Source organism: Rhipicephalus microplus, chromosome X (genome assembly GCF_043290135.1).
Source record: "Rhipicephalus microplus isolate Deutch F79 chromosome X, USDA_Rmic, whole genome shotgun sequence".
Taxonomy (NCBI): domain Eukaryota; kingdom Metazoa; phylum Arthropoda; class Arachnida; order Ixodida; family Ixodidae; genus Rhipicephalus; species Rhipicephalus microplus.
Genome location: NC_134710.1, coordinates 386,413,886 through 386,425,950, shown reverse-complemented (window position 1 = coordinate 386,425,950; position 12,065 = coordinate 386,413,886). Strand labels below are relative to the sequence as shown.

At 43.5% G+C, this 12,065-nt stretch overlaps 1 protein-coding gene across 1 annotated transcript in view; it reads left to right on the top strand.

Annotated features, from left to right (window-relative positions):
* Positions 1 to 12,065, top strand: part of LOC142777335 (luciferin 4-monooxygenase-like) — an 85,601-nt gene that overhangs the window by 57,839 nt on the left and 15,697 nt on the right. The window contains exons 6-9 of the mRNA XM_075881636.1: positions 2,921 to 3,092; positions 6,680 to 6,780; positions 7,784 to 7,925; positions 9,523 to 9,789. Of these exons, the coding sequence (XP_075737751.1) occupies positions 2,921 to 3,092; positions 6,680 to 6,780; positions 7,784 to 7,925; positions 9,523 to 9,789 (682 nt within the window). The remainder of the gene's footprint in view (positions 1 to 2,920; positions 3,093 to 6,679; positions 6,781 to 7,783; positions 7,926 to 9,522; positions 9,790 to 12,065) is intronic.

Sequence of the window (12,065 nt, the reverse complement as noted above, 5' to 3'; positions counted from 1 at the left end):
CTTCCTTAAAATAAAGCTTTTTTTTCTGCGTTTGAAGTCAAACACAAAAAAAGCCGCCATTAGCACGAGCGGCCTAAGCACAAGCGAAAAAAATTTATCACCGCAGATACTGACCACTAGTAATTGTGATAATTTTGATTTTTTGTGTGGAAAGTGTAGGGGCCACAAGACGATCTGTCACCAGCGCAGTGAATGCAGGCCAGCTGTCGTTACTCACTGACTGGCACGAAGGACGCTTTTGAGGAAAGAGTTTAGTAGAAAATACGTCTAGTGGCTCAACATGCATGCTTACATGCATGATATTTTAAGGGTGTTGTGCGCCACCCTATGAAGCATGTGCATGTGGTGAAGGGTTTAGAGCATCGTACTTCGTCTGGAGCGGCCCCCAGTACAAATGCCACTGCCTAAACGTTTCCACGTATAGTCATCTTTATACAAGTACTCTTATGACTGGCAATGCATGGCCTCTGCCTGCAAGGGACGATCATCGGCGAGCCTTCCAAACGTAATTATGTAATGAAATTGTCTGTAGTTGACCCGCAAGAAGCCTCGCAAAGGTTCTTCCTTCCTCGAAGCCTGGGTTAAAACCAGTGCCCCGATTCTCTATCGCATCAACTGGTTAGCAGCGGCGGGATCCTGTATAATTCCGTGGTGTTCTTTCCTGGTACCGATGCTTGTGAGTGCTCGCTTACATAGAGATTCTAACAAGTACTTTGGATAGATGGTGATGTGTATCCAAAGGGGTAGATTGGTCGCTGCTTCGTGAAGGCTGGTGTCTGTTAGAGGTGCCTTCACAGCAGTTAGAACAACGAAAGGTATTAAGGGGTGGCTATGGATTTGAACAGGTTAAGAAAACTGGATTTAGAACTCCTGTGCGAAGAGCTACGGATGGACGTGACCATGATACATAGGAAGCCACATTTGATACAGGCGATCAAGGATTCTGGAGTGGATGATGAGAGGCTTTCTGATTGTTGGGAACTCATACAAACCAGGCATAAGGAAGCCAAAGAACGTGAACGCCTTGCGTCAGAGAGAGGAGCCCCCAGGCATAAACACGAAGCTGCAGCTCATGAAAGGAAAATGGAAAGATTGAGCTTAGAGTTTCGGATTGTCCTGGCGAAACTTGCTATTGGTCAGGGTACAGTAAATGAAGAGATTCAAGATAGACCAGGCACAATAAACAGTGAATGCAGGACTGAGGTAGCTGACGAGTGCAGCGTCTATTGCCAGTCGGAGATAACAGGTGTCACAAGCAGGGACGAAAACAGGATGACTGACTCGTGGATAAAGTTTTTTTTCTCGGATTAGTGTAGATGCGGTATCTTTGTCTCAGCAGGATGAGTGTACAGCCGCTTTCGCCAAGTCATAAAAGTATACAGCCGGAGGTGCTATCGTTAGTAAATCGCGACGGGGATGATCAGGGTAGCCTAACTAGAGCTATCATTGCATCTTGCCCAACCGACGGTCGGTTGGGTAGCATACAATGATACAGTTGCTGGAAGCGACAAAGGTGACAGCAGATTGCCAGTGCATGGTTTTCAAATTACCAGTGCAGAGCTTCTTTAGTGTCAAGAAAGCTTATGGATGTTCTATAGTTTCTGTTGTTACAGAGCGTACTTCCTCAAGGACACTTGGTCTTTAAGTTTTGAGTGAAAAGGGAGCAGTGTATGCAGGTCTAGATGGTGCGGACGCTCCCTTCTTCCTGCGTCTGCGAACAAGCTCTTTGGTTAAAACCCGGCATTGCTGCAGCGTGAAGGGCAGTTACTTGAAGCATCCGCGTGGTTTAACATAGACTTGGAGAGATGCGTCGCAAATAACTTGTTTGTAGGTGTTCTACTTAGGGTCGGTAAACTGTGGACTACGACCTTTCTGATAGACTTCATGCCGTCGTTCAGCGGGGAACAGCAAGGCTGCGGTGACTGGGCCGCGCAAGATGTGGAGGTGCTTGTTGGAACCCAGTGGGTGTTGATGTGTAGTGGGGGTTGGTGCATCGCCGAAATGCCTTGTTGTGTTACCTGCTCTGTGCTGTGTGTGTGTTGCGGTCGAGAACCATAGGTACGCGTAGGGGCAATCGCAACGGACGACGTACAAGGGCCACTTTAGGGAGTAGTGGTACTGCAGTCCGTCCTCGGCCTTTTTGGGTGGCGGTTGGGCTGTTATGACTGGCAATGCATGGACTCTCCCTGCAAGGGACGATCATCAGCGAGCTCTCGAAACGCGGTTCGTGACTTGCAGGAACGCCAGAGGTACTCGTGTGTGCAACATGGAGCGCGCAGTCGGCGTCAGACAAGGCGCGTGCACATGGACCAGGAGTTATGAAAGGAGCGTCGCTTGTGTGCTGCTCACTCTCTTTCTGACCTTCGTTGGCCCTCTCATATGCCATGTAAAGACGCGCCTGTAGGCATTGTTGAACATTCCTGTAATTGTGCAAATAAATTGTCTGTATTTGGTCCTCAAGAAGCCTTGCAAAGGACCTTACTTCCCCGACGTCTGAATGAACATTTGTGCCCCCTTCTCCGTCACCTCAGTACAAACTTTATAGAGGAATTAAGCACGAGAAGCTGACTAAAGCGTGGTGTCTGCTATGTCTATAATTGCGCCGCTACTTGTGTATGAGCGTGCTTAAGGGCTATAGCAATCGCAGCTAAATCGATGTGGTTCGTCACGCGCATTCAGAAGGGTGGTCAATGACGAATGTGTGAGAGACGTTCTACACCTTACTGTGGAATGGAGTTCTAAGTACTGATTCACCACAGTGAAAGAGAACTGACATAATGAGAAACGACGCTCAAGTGTTTAGAAAGGCCGACTACTTTTTTCTTAGTAAGTGGATAAGTTGAACGTATATTTGTGAATAAGAGTTACCACTGGACGGATAGCAGCTGAATTTATTTTCTGAAATCTATTTTCATCTCAGCCTACAACACTTGGGTTGCTTCCTACGTTCTTCCTGAAGTTGGATCAGCATCCACTACTGGGTCAGGTGGACACGAGCAGTGTCAAAAAAGTAATGCTTGGCGGCAGTACATTGAATTCATCTGTGCTACAAAGCGTCGCCAGGAAGCTCGGCTTGGGCGGAGTCATACAATGTACGTTTCTTGATGTTTTTCAAGTGTGGTAAAAAGAAACTAAACAAGACATTTGATATCATGCATGACAAGTACAGCAGATGAATGGTGAAATTCGAGAAATCAGTATTACAATCAGGGAGTCGATTTTACATTGACAAAAACCTCCCAAATAATTATCCCCGTATGAGATGAACATTTAAGCAATGTAGCAATTACGGAAAGCGCCTTCACGGGCTACGTTAAGCCTTCATACTAAGATTTTCAAAGGATAATTGTCAGGCAACTCATCATGAATTCTCCTTTTAAAAACAAGGCAATGCAGTTGGAAGCAAATATTCCGAGCAGCGTTCCTCACAAGCGTCTCTAGAAGCGTGTTTACTTTGTTTCCGCAGCTTTAAGGTGACATAAAGCGCTTAATAAATAGCCATACTGGATCCCCTTCACCTTCAAACCTTTTTAGGTCAATTTATAAGGAACCAGATCAGTTTTTCTTGATTAAAGTTTGTTACCAAGAAAGGGATTGCAAAAAATACTTAATTCTACCATATAATTGTGATGTAAAATGTAGTGGAACTGATGACTAAGTGACGGACTGACTGGGCCAACTAGTTGACTTACGTTTCATTACTTTATACATTACGCTGTTTACTGCGTCCTTTATAAGTCTGTTTTCCTGTTGACGTTAGCATGTATTTCTTAGATTATGCGCATCAAGGCGCATTTGGCCCTGAATTCTAGTTCGCGACCACCTTTACAGTGATATGATGTGTGCAATGTGAGTAGTAAAATAGTCAACAAAATGAAAAGCAGTGAAATAAAATAGGAAACAAAATAAAGGAATGTAGTGTAGCTATTGAATTGCGCATTTCTCATTTATTGTGTGCGTTAAGTTCCCTGTTCATCTTTCAGACTGTGTGGCACCATATATGAAAGGTGGTTGTGTCGTTGTTTCTTCCGTACTTTTTAAGTACGCGTGCTTGATTTTCACAAAAATTTCTTACATGACACGTTGCAGTGATGTACAGCTCATTTCAGTAACTAAAGCCCAAACGGTGGAAGAGTTTGGTAGGTGTTAGCCATGGGTCATTCATTCGAACAATGAACGCCTGTAAACTAGGCATAATGCAATTTCACAGCGTAATGTACTTCTCCTACAGTTCTACCACGATAGCGTTGAAGAGATCGCTTCACATGAACTCCAGTGTAGTTAGAGGCGTCGTTGACTGTGGTAAATAAAGTCGTGATCTTCACGAGGTGAAGAAATTGAGACAGGTGCAAATAAACCTAATAATAAAAAAGGCTTGGTTCGAGTGGCAATCGAAGCCCATGTGGCAGAAGCAAAGAATATTGACACGAAGATCCCGAACATGAAAAATGCGCAATGATGGAGTGTTTGCAGGCTCACGACAGGGCGAATATGTATGTGCTATATATATATATTATATATATATATATATATATATATATATATATATTATATATATATATATATATATATATATATATACATTTTCATCATTATCAGCAAGATAATCAAGGAATTGTACAACTACAAAGAGGCGAGTGTCACCTTACGGATAGGCAGTAAACACTTACCAAGGCATTTGACAGGAATTCTAGAATAGCTTGAAATAATCAACATTACACGCACAGACTTTAGTTTTCTTTGGGCACGTTTGCGTTGTATGCAGAAATGCAAAGTGAAGCGTGAAGTTAGGCCAGCGATTGAAACAACAATGAGAATAATACCTGATTATGTTATCGCGTTATACCTTTCAAGGCTGCACTATTTTTTTATGAAAAGGCGTCTTTGTAAGCTCGTAGCCCTTTTGGGGCCCGGCTTGTCATCGTAGAACTCTTGTGGCTTGAAACGCATGCGAGAATGCGCTCAATACAGGTCAAAACTAATACAGAAATAAATGCTCAAAACTAGGTCAAACAAAACAAATAGGTTCCTAAATAACTATATAACAGTAACTGAGAATTTAAACGAGTTGTCAACATAAAATCTCTAAAAACGCTTCGGAAACATTCCGCTGAAAACAGAGCACCGCGAGATAGGTGCCACCGCCTCATGAAGGTGAGCGATTGCTTCTTCTACTGGCACTTCGTCACTATGATATGAAGGAAAAAAAACAGCTTGAAGAAACTCGCGGTGGACGACACGTATCTCAGCTAACGTGGGAGGCAGGAACTCGCTAACAAGATTCTACTGCTGCACGCGAAACCTCAAACGGTGGTGCTATCGGCGGTTCTGTAAATGGAGAAGTGCGACCTCTATAAACGAGAACCACTGGGCGTCCGTGCTAAGCCCTTGACCTTCCACAGTAGTTGACTACATCTACGTGTGTCAGACGTCCGTAATGGATGCTCGACGTCATTTTATCTTGGAGAGTTCTGGCGTCTCTTTCGTACCGAACGGATGAATGGCATCTCGGAGGCTTACTAAGGTGTCCCATAGAGGCATGTTTGGCGGGATTTAAGCTTTGCTCTTGCCCGCCCGACAAGCGGGCGAGCGTGAGAAGATAAGGTTCAGGGAGACCGCTTCGGGAAGTAGGAGGGTGCGTACGCGTTTTGGTTTTTCCAGATAGTTTCAAACATTTGGTCTTCGTTCTTAGTCGCCGGCTGGGGGTTTAGATCGTCTTGTCGGGGCCCGGGCTTTTGTGGGCGCGCGCCCTTTTCCGTGGTGTCGAGGTCCAGAGGTAGAGCCTCGTGATTGCGTACCTACGTTTCTTTAAACCTTTTCCATGTCCTTTTTGTTTCGTCTGTTCTGAGGTACGCTATCGCGGGAATGCTGCAAGAAGGGTAGGTTAGTGCTTCAAATTTCGTTCATTGTTCATTTCTTTTAGAAATGTGCCCTTTGTGGCAAATAATTGATATACTTTTTAACCTGTATTAGCTAGTTGGTGTCCTTTATAATGATGTTACGTACGACTAGTTACTTCGAATGATTGAGCTAATTGTACTAAAATCCCCGTAATAAACCACACAGTTGGAGAGTATCGCCTAATGTCTCTCTTATGGCACACGTGAGCTCACCATCTCTTCGTGATGATGGTCAGAGATCGAGGAAGCGGTACATAGCACAACGAGACAAACGAGGCCGCGCACCATGCATGGAGCTCACAGTTCCCGAATCTGCAGTAGTGTTAGTCGCATATGATTAGTTAGAGAAGCGAGGCTTTGCGAGCCGTTGACTGAAATAGGTAACTGACAAAACCCGAATGATGTGTTGGTCCAACGTGGAGTCTTATAGCACCCTGAACATTAAAACAGACTCACAGTGTGTGTTTGTGGGTGTGCGTTTGCGGTTGTGCACGTGCGTGTGCGTGTGTGTGTTGTCTTTTTGCATGACTACCAAAATGTTAACGTGCACCTGCGATGGTATTATGTTTCATGGTCACCTGAAAATATGTAAGGGACGTTCAAGGGGGAATTTATTATGTTTTAGTCGTTTGATAAATGACTTTAAAGAACTCTGCCAAGTGTTTCATGAACTTCAAGGAGCTCCAAATCATTCAAATTTATCACATTTTGTGCCGTTTTCATTGATCCGCATGTGCACTTTTTGTTCCTTTATTTTTTTACCATGTCCTTTTCGGCAGTGTTTGGAATGACAGAGTTGGCAGGCAGCGCAACAGCGTCTTCGCCTCGAGGAGATGACTTCAAAAGCGTCGGAAAGCCCATGCCATTCATGGAAATTAAAGTAAGCAGTGTATTGAAGTAAATAAATTCTTAGTATTTGCAAGGAACAAAAAAAGCAAAATGACATTCCAAAACTTCGCAGTCAAAACACAAAAACGATGCCCAGAGGAGGCTAGCGCAAACAATGCAGCTGACCGTATTTCGGGCAGATTTCTCACGCATTGTGGCAAAAATCACGCTAAGCTGTCATCAAGTTGCTGGTTACGCGGGACTTGTAGACAAATACTACTACGTGGATCGGCGTGTTTATGCAATTTGAGTTGTAGTGTGCATATATTCTATAGGCTGAACAGTTACCTTGACTACCCTGACTCCTAAACAAACGGCACTTCACTGAGTGATGTAGCATTGGCGCTGAATTTAAAGCACTGATATTCCTTCACTTCAGACACGGGAGCATTCGTTGTCGTTTTGCTGCTGGTACGAGTGATGCTAGACCAAATCGTGTTGAGTTATAGGAGTACATTTGAAAGCTTCGTCGTTTTAGTGCTATAAATTCACCTACTGTGAAAAATAGCACGTTTTCTTTTCTTAATACCACGCAAAGCTACAAGTCTCAGTCTCTTCAGTTGCTGTTCTGGGTTGATAGAGACTGAATATCCTATTGTGCATACCGGCAGTTTTTTATGTGCACTAAATGAACAATAACAGACACAAGGAAAACCACAATCACAAAATTGTGCCTCTTCAAGATGGTTTTGCTTCTTCCGTAAAAACTTCCTTCATAAACATAGACGTGAAAAAGAAGAGGGCGCCTGCGAATGTAACATTACATGCTACGATGGCAACACCATAGCTCACTCTTCCCCTAGTCTGTACTGCTTGTCATCGTGGTTTTTCCAGCCAACGAACTAAAATACGAAATTAAAGACCAGTGTGTAAGTAGTTTTTTTCAAGTACATAGATATAATGGTCACTGAGTGTAATCCACGTGGCTGCCCAAATAACGCTAATTTGAATAAATGCTGGATAACTCTGGACTCTTGTTCCTACTTTATTATCAGGTGGTGGATATAACAACCAGAGAGCCCCTGGGCCCTGGAGAGAAAGGGGAAATCTGCATAAAAGGCCCTTGCACATTTCTGGGCTACCTGAACAAACCGAAAGAAACTGCTGACGCCTACGAAGATGGCTTCCTCCGCACTGGTGCGCCGTATTTTTGCATGCGTACTATCTAACATCTTCAGGGAGACTATCTGTCTTTTAAAATTAAACAACTCACCGCTTCGCCGCAAAGGCGCAGCAATGAACGCAATAGCAACAAATTGGAAAGTCACGCTCAAAATGAGAAGCAGATCATGAAGCGTGTACCACGTTTCTCGTGCACAAATCAAGCATGAAATGTACTCACAGGTACAGATGAATGCGAATAAGTGTTTTAGTTGTTACTTTGCTATGTCCGAAAAGCGCGCCCTATTCAAAAACGGACACTGTGCAACGATTGCAGTGACCTTTGTACGTCCGGTGACTACAACAGAATCGTTCTGGTGAAATATCAAGGCTAGACAAGACGTTCGATTCTCCCCACCGCGAGATATGGGCACGCGAGCGACCGTCCACACCCCTCCTCTCCGAAGGGCAAAGTACGTGTGAGAGATGTGAACACGTGGCACCGCGTCGTGACAATGCTGCGACGCGCACTCATTGCGCCATCTTCTTGGTAATGCTGCAAATACAATCGTTCCTTCCCCCGTAAGCCCGTCAACAATGGCACGTGGTATATATATTTAGCTTGCCGTTTGAATGTTGAAGGATGTGCCTGTCCGTGGCTTAGTAGTTAACACCTCGCACTCACGTTTCAAAGCTCCCAAGCTAAATTCCGCGTGCCGGAGCCTATTTCTTGATTATTTTTATTTCTTGAGTTTTCGTATATATAGATACGTATACATTTACGATGAGTTCCATTGACGCCGACGCCGGCGGCAAAATTCAGCCGAGATATCTATAGAAATACTATCGTAATAAAATTATCTGAAGCTGACACATTCTTTCCGTACCCTAAATTTCAATAGTGATTGAAAGTACGCTAAATATATGCTAGCTTTACGATTAGGTTTTCAATACTACATGTGCTAGGGATTTGTGTGTCAGAACAAGGTTTTCATTATGAGGCCTGTCGTAGTTGCTCAGATCATGAGATTTCTAGCACCTAGGCTTCTTTACCGTAAGACATGCTCCAAGATCAAAACTCAAGCATCACCATTTTAGAGAAACGTGATCACTGCGTCACGAATAGAACCCGCGTCTTCCGGCGAGCAGCTAAGCGCCGTAACTACTGTATACTGAACCAGCCATACACTTTGGCACCTTACTCCTAATTTAGTTGTCTGTGCTAAGTACTTGCATCATTAGCTTTATTTATATACTTGACACCATAGATGCACGTAAGCCTATTGTTTCTGACATGAAAAAATATTTTATGCTTATTTTGTGAGTGTTTCAATTGAAATTAATTATAATGAATTAAATGAGGCATCTAATACTGCTTGTCTGAAATAATGTCGTAGGTAACCTAATTTGTATTCGTATTTCCGTTTTTTCTAAGGTTTTATCGTCATGCCCGAAAAACGGTAAATCTCGATTGAGGGACAATCATCTGCCATGCGGGTAGCAAACGAAAGGTTTTATTCTTTCCGCTCAACTGATATCGAGAGAAAAGCCATTTTTGAAATCGGGCTGGTCTTACTGATACGTCGCAACACGACAAAATCAGATACATCACGTGAAGGCTTTTCAAACGCAGGTGATACAGGCTACTACTCAACCGACGGCCGGCTCTTCGTGTGCAGCCGCTTCAAGGAGCTGATCAAGTGTATGGACCAGCAGGTACCACCGGCTGAGATCGAAGAGCTGCTGGCCAGGGATCCTAAAGTGAAGCAGGTGGTTGTAGCAGGAGTTCCTCACCCACAGTACGGAGAAGCTGCCAGGGCATTTGTCGTTCCGCGGCAACGCCTGGTGGGCCCCGTTGAAGAACAGCTGGAAGCTGACAGGCTCAAAACGCTTGTCGCTGGTATGTTAGCGATAGCTGGCCTAGACGGCCCGGGACTGTTCAGCTGCAGCTTTACATGTACACGTAGAGCCTCACTTTTGGGTGTTTGGTCGGGTGCAATGCTTGCTTCTTCTAGCACCCATCAATTTTTAAGACTACTAACGCTGTTGATCCTTCAGGTAGCACGACTATTATCATTATCATGAACCGCTAAGCGTTCGCTTCGTGCACGTAAATATACGCTTCGGTCCCACAACTCGTGCGCTGATTTATTCGGTATGGAATACAATAACTAGTTGTATCTTGAGTGAGTTTGTTACGTGACGAAACAGTTGCAACCAGCCACGTGAATAAAATCACATCGCATTATTTAACAGCTGGTCATGCACCTCACGAAAATCACGTTACATCACGTGATTGTTCTCGCTACATATTCTAATGCACTTTGTTCATAAAAATACTTGGAAGAACTTCATTCTTGATTTAGTGTTCATTAGTGACAGTCTTGCACAAAGTTTCAGATTCGAGACCATAGAAGCTACATTATATTATAATGCAGTTCTTGTGCACATTAGCTGCTTCAGTCCACGTAAACAATTCAGTTATAAGACATAATATTATTTTACCAAGGCTGATTATGCGTCTATGACGGAACCTTGCAAAATATTTCTATCATTTTGAGTTGCTCAAACAGAGCTTCATGTTCAGGTGCTTGTTGATTGCTTGGACTTGCTAGTGAAGTCATGCTCTACTTGCTGAAGTAGAAAATAAAATGTGTGCCTGATTGAATAATTTATTGATGGAGTAGTTACGTTCAATTTATGGGAGAGACGAATATTGGAATTTTCTAATACTTTCCAACCCTGTTTGCTATTCGAATCGATTCGCATGTTAATTTCACTATTCGAGCAGTTTGAACTTCCCGAAGGAAATATTTCTTGCGCAGAAACGCGAAAAAGTAACCACTGGAAGCAAAGCCACAACTATGCATGTTCAAGGTCCGATTTATCTTAGATTCCGCTTGTGAGGTGCGAGATCCGAGAAAAGTATGGGGCGTTCCCGATTTTCAAAAATTCAAAACATGGCTGTTAGGTTTGTGTACTCTGATGTTACCGCAAATGTTATAATTTCAAAAGCAAAAAAACCATGGTTAATAACATTGACACAAACGAAGGGATTATATCGGGCTGATACATCTTCACTACGCATTTCATAATTGAACAGATGTGGACTCTCAGCGATACTTTTGCAAACCAAATTACGTTTCACTTTCACTGAACCATATAAATACCATAAAAATAAGTTGCAGGGCTGATGCACATGTAATGCAGCTTTTCTAACAATTTCCCAAGCCGATGTGGTATAGTGGCTAAGGTACTGGGCTGCTGACCCACAGGTTGCAAAATTGAATCCCGGCTGCGGCGGCTGCATTTTCAATGGAAGCGAAAGTGACTTAGGCCCGTGCGCTGCGATTTGGGCGCACGGTAAGACACCCCAGGTGGTCGAAGTTTCCGGAGCCCTCCACCACGTTCTCTCTCATAATAACGTGATGGTGTCGGGACATTAAACGTCACATATGAATCAATCAATCTCGAAACGACAGGCCAGTGGAATATGTTACCGTAAGAAGCAGCAAAAATAACCTGGCGTGATGGATTTTCAAGTTCACCGGAAGTTTTGCAGTAGTGTTTTTGTGCGGTTTTTTCATCACGAAATTTTATTATGAACCAACTTTATATTGCGTATTTGGATTTGTCACTGCGTAAGTACGTAGTGAATTGCTTTTTTAATGTATAGTCGAAGTGTGAACATCTGTGTCCACTTGAAATATTGCATTCCTTTCACTTCCCCGTTACGCCCTTGGGTGCTATGGGTGCTATCGTAAATGAATGAATATAAATACAGTAAGAGTAGAATTAACAGTGGCCCCATAAAATTCTTTTATGCTTTGTCGCACTAGATTAACGTACTGCGACAAAGCTACCTTTAGAGCTCTGCTACAGTCGCAAATGTAATCAATTAAGAAAACGTGGGCTCCAACATCAAGATATTCGACTTAGAAAAGATGAGGGCCCGATGGAAGAGGACCCTGCAACACTTTTTGAGCATGGTCAAAAAACGCTTCCAATTGGTAGTAGAGGCTCCCAACAACACGCGGGTCAAATATTATTGCACCGCACGCTGCCTGTTTTTCACAATAAATGACCAAAGTCAGCTAAAAATCGTTTTCCCATTTCTCGACCAATTACGGAATAAGCACAAAAATCACTCGTAGTAAGCTCATATATCAGCCATTG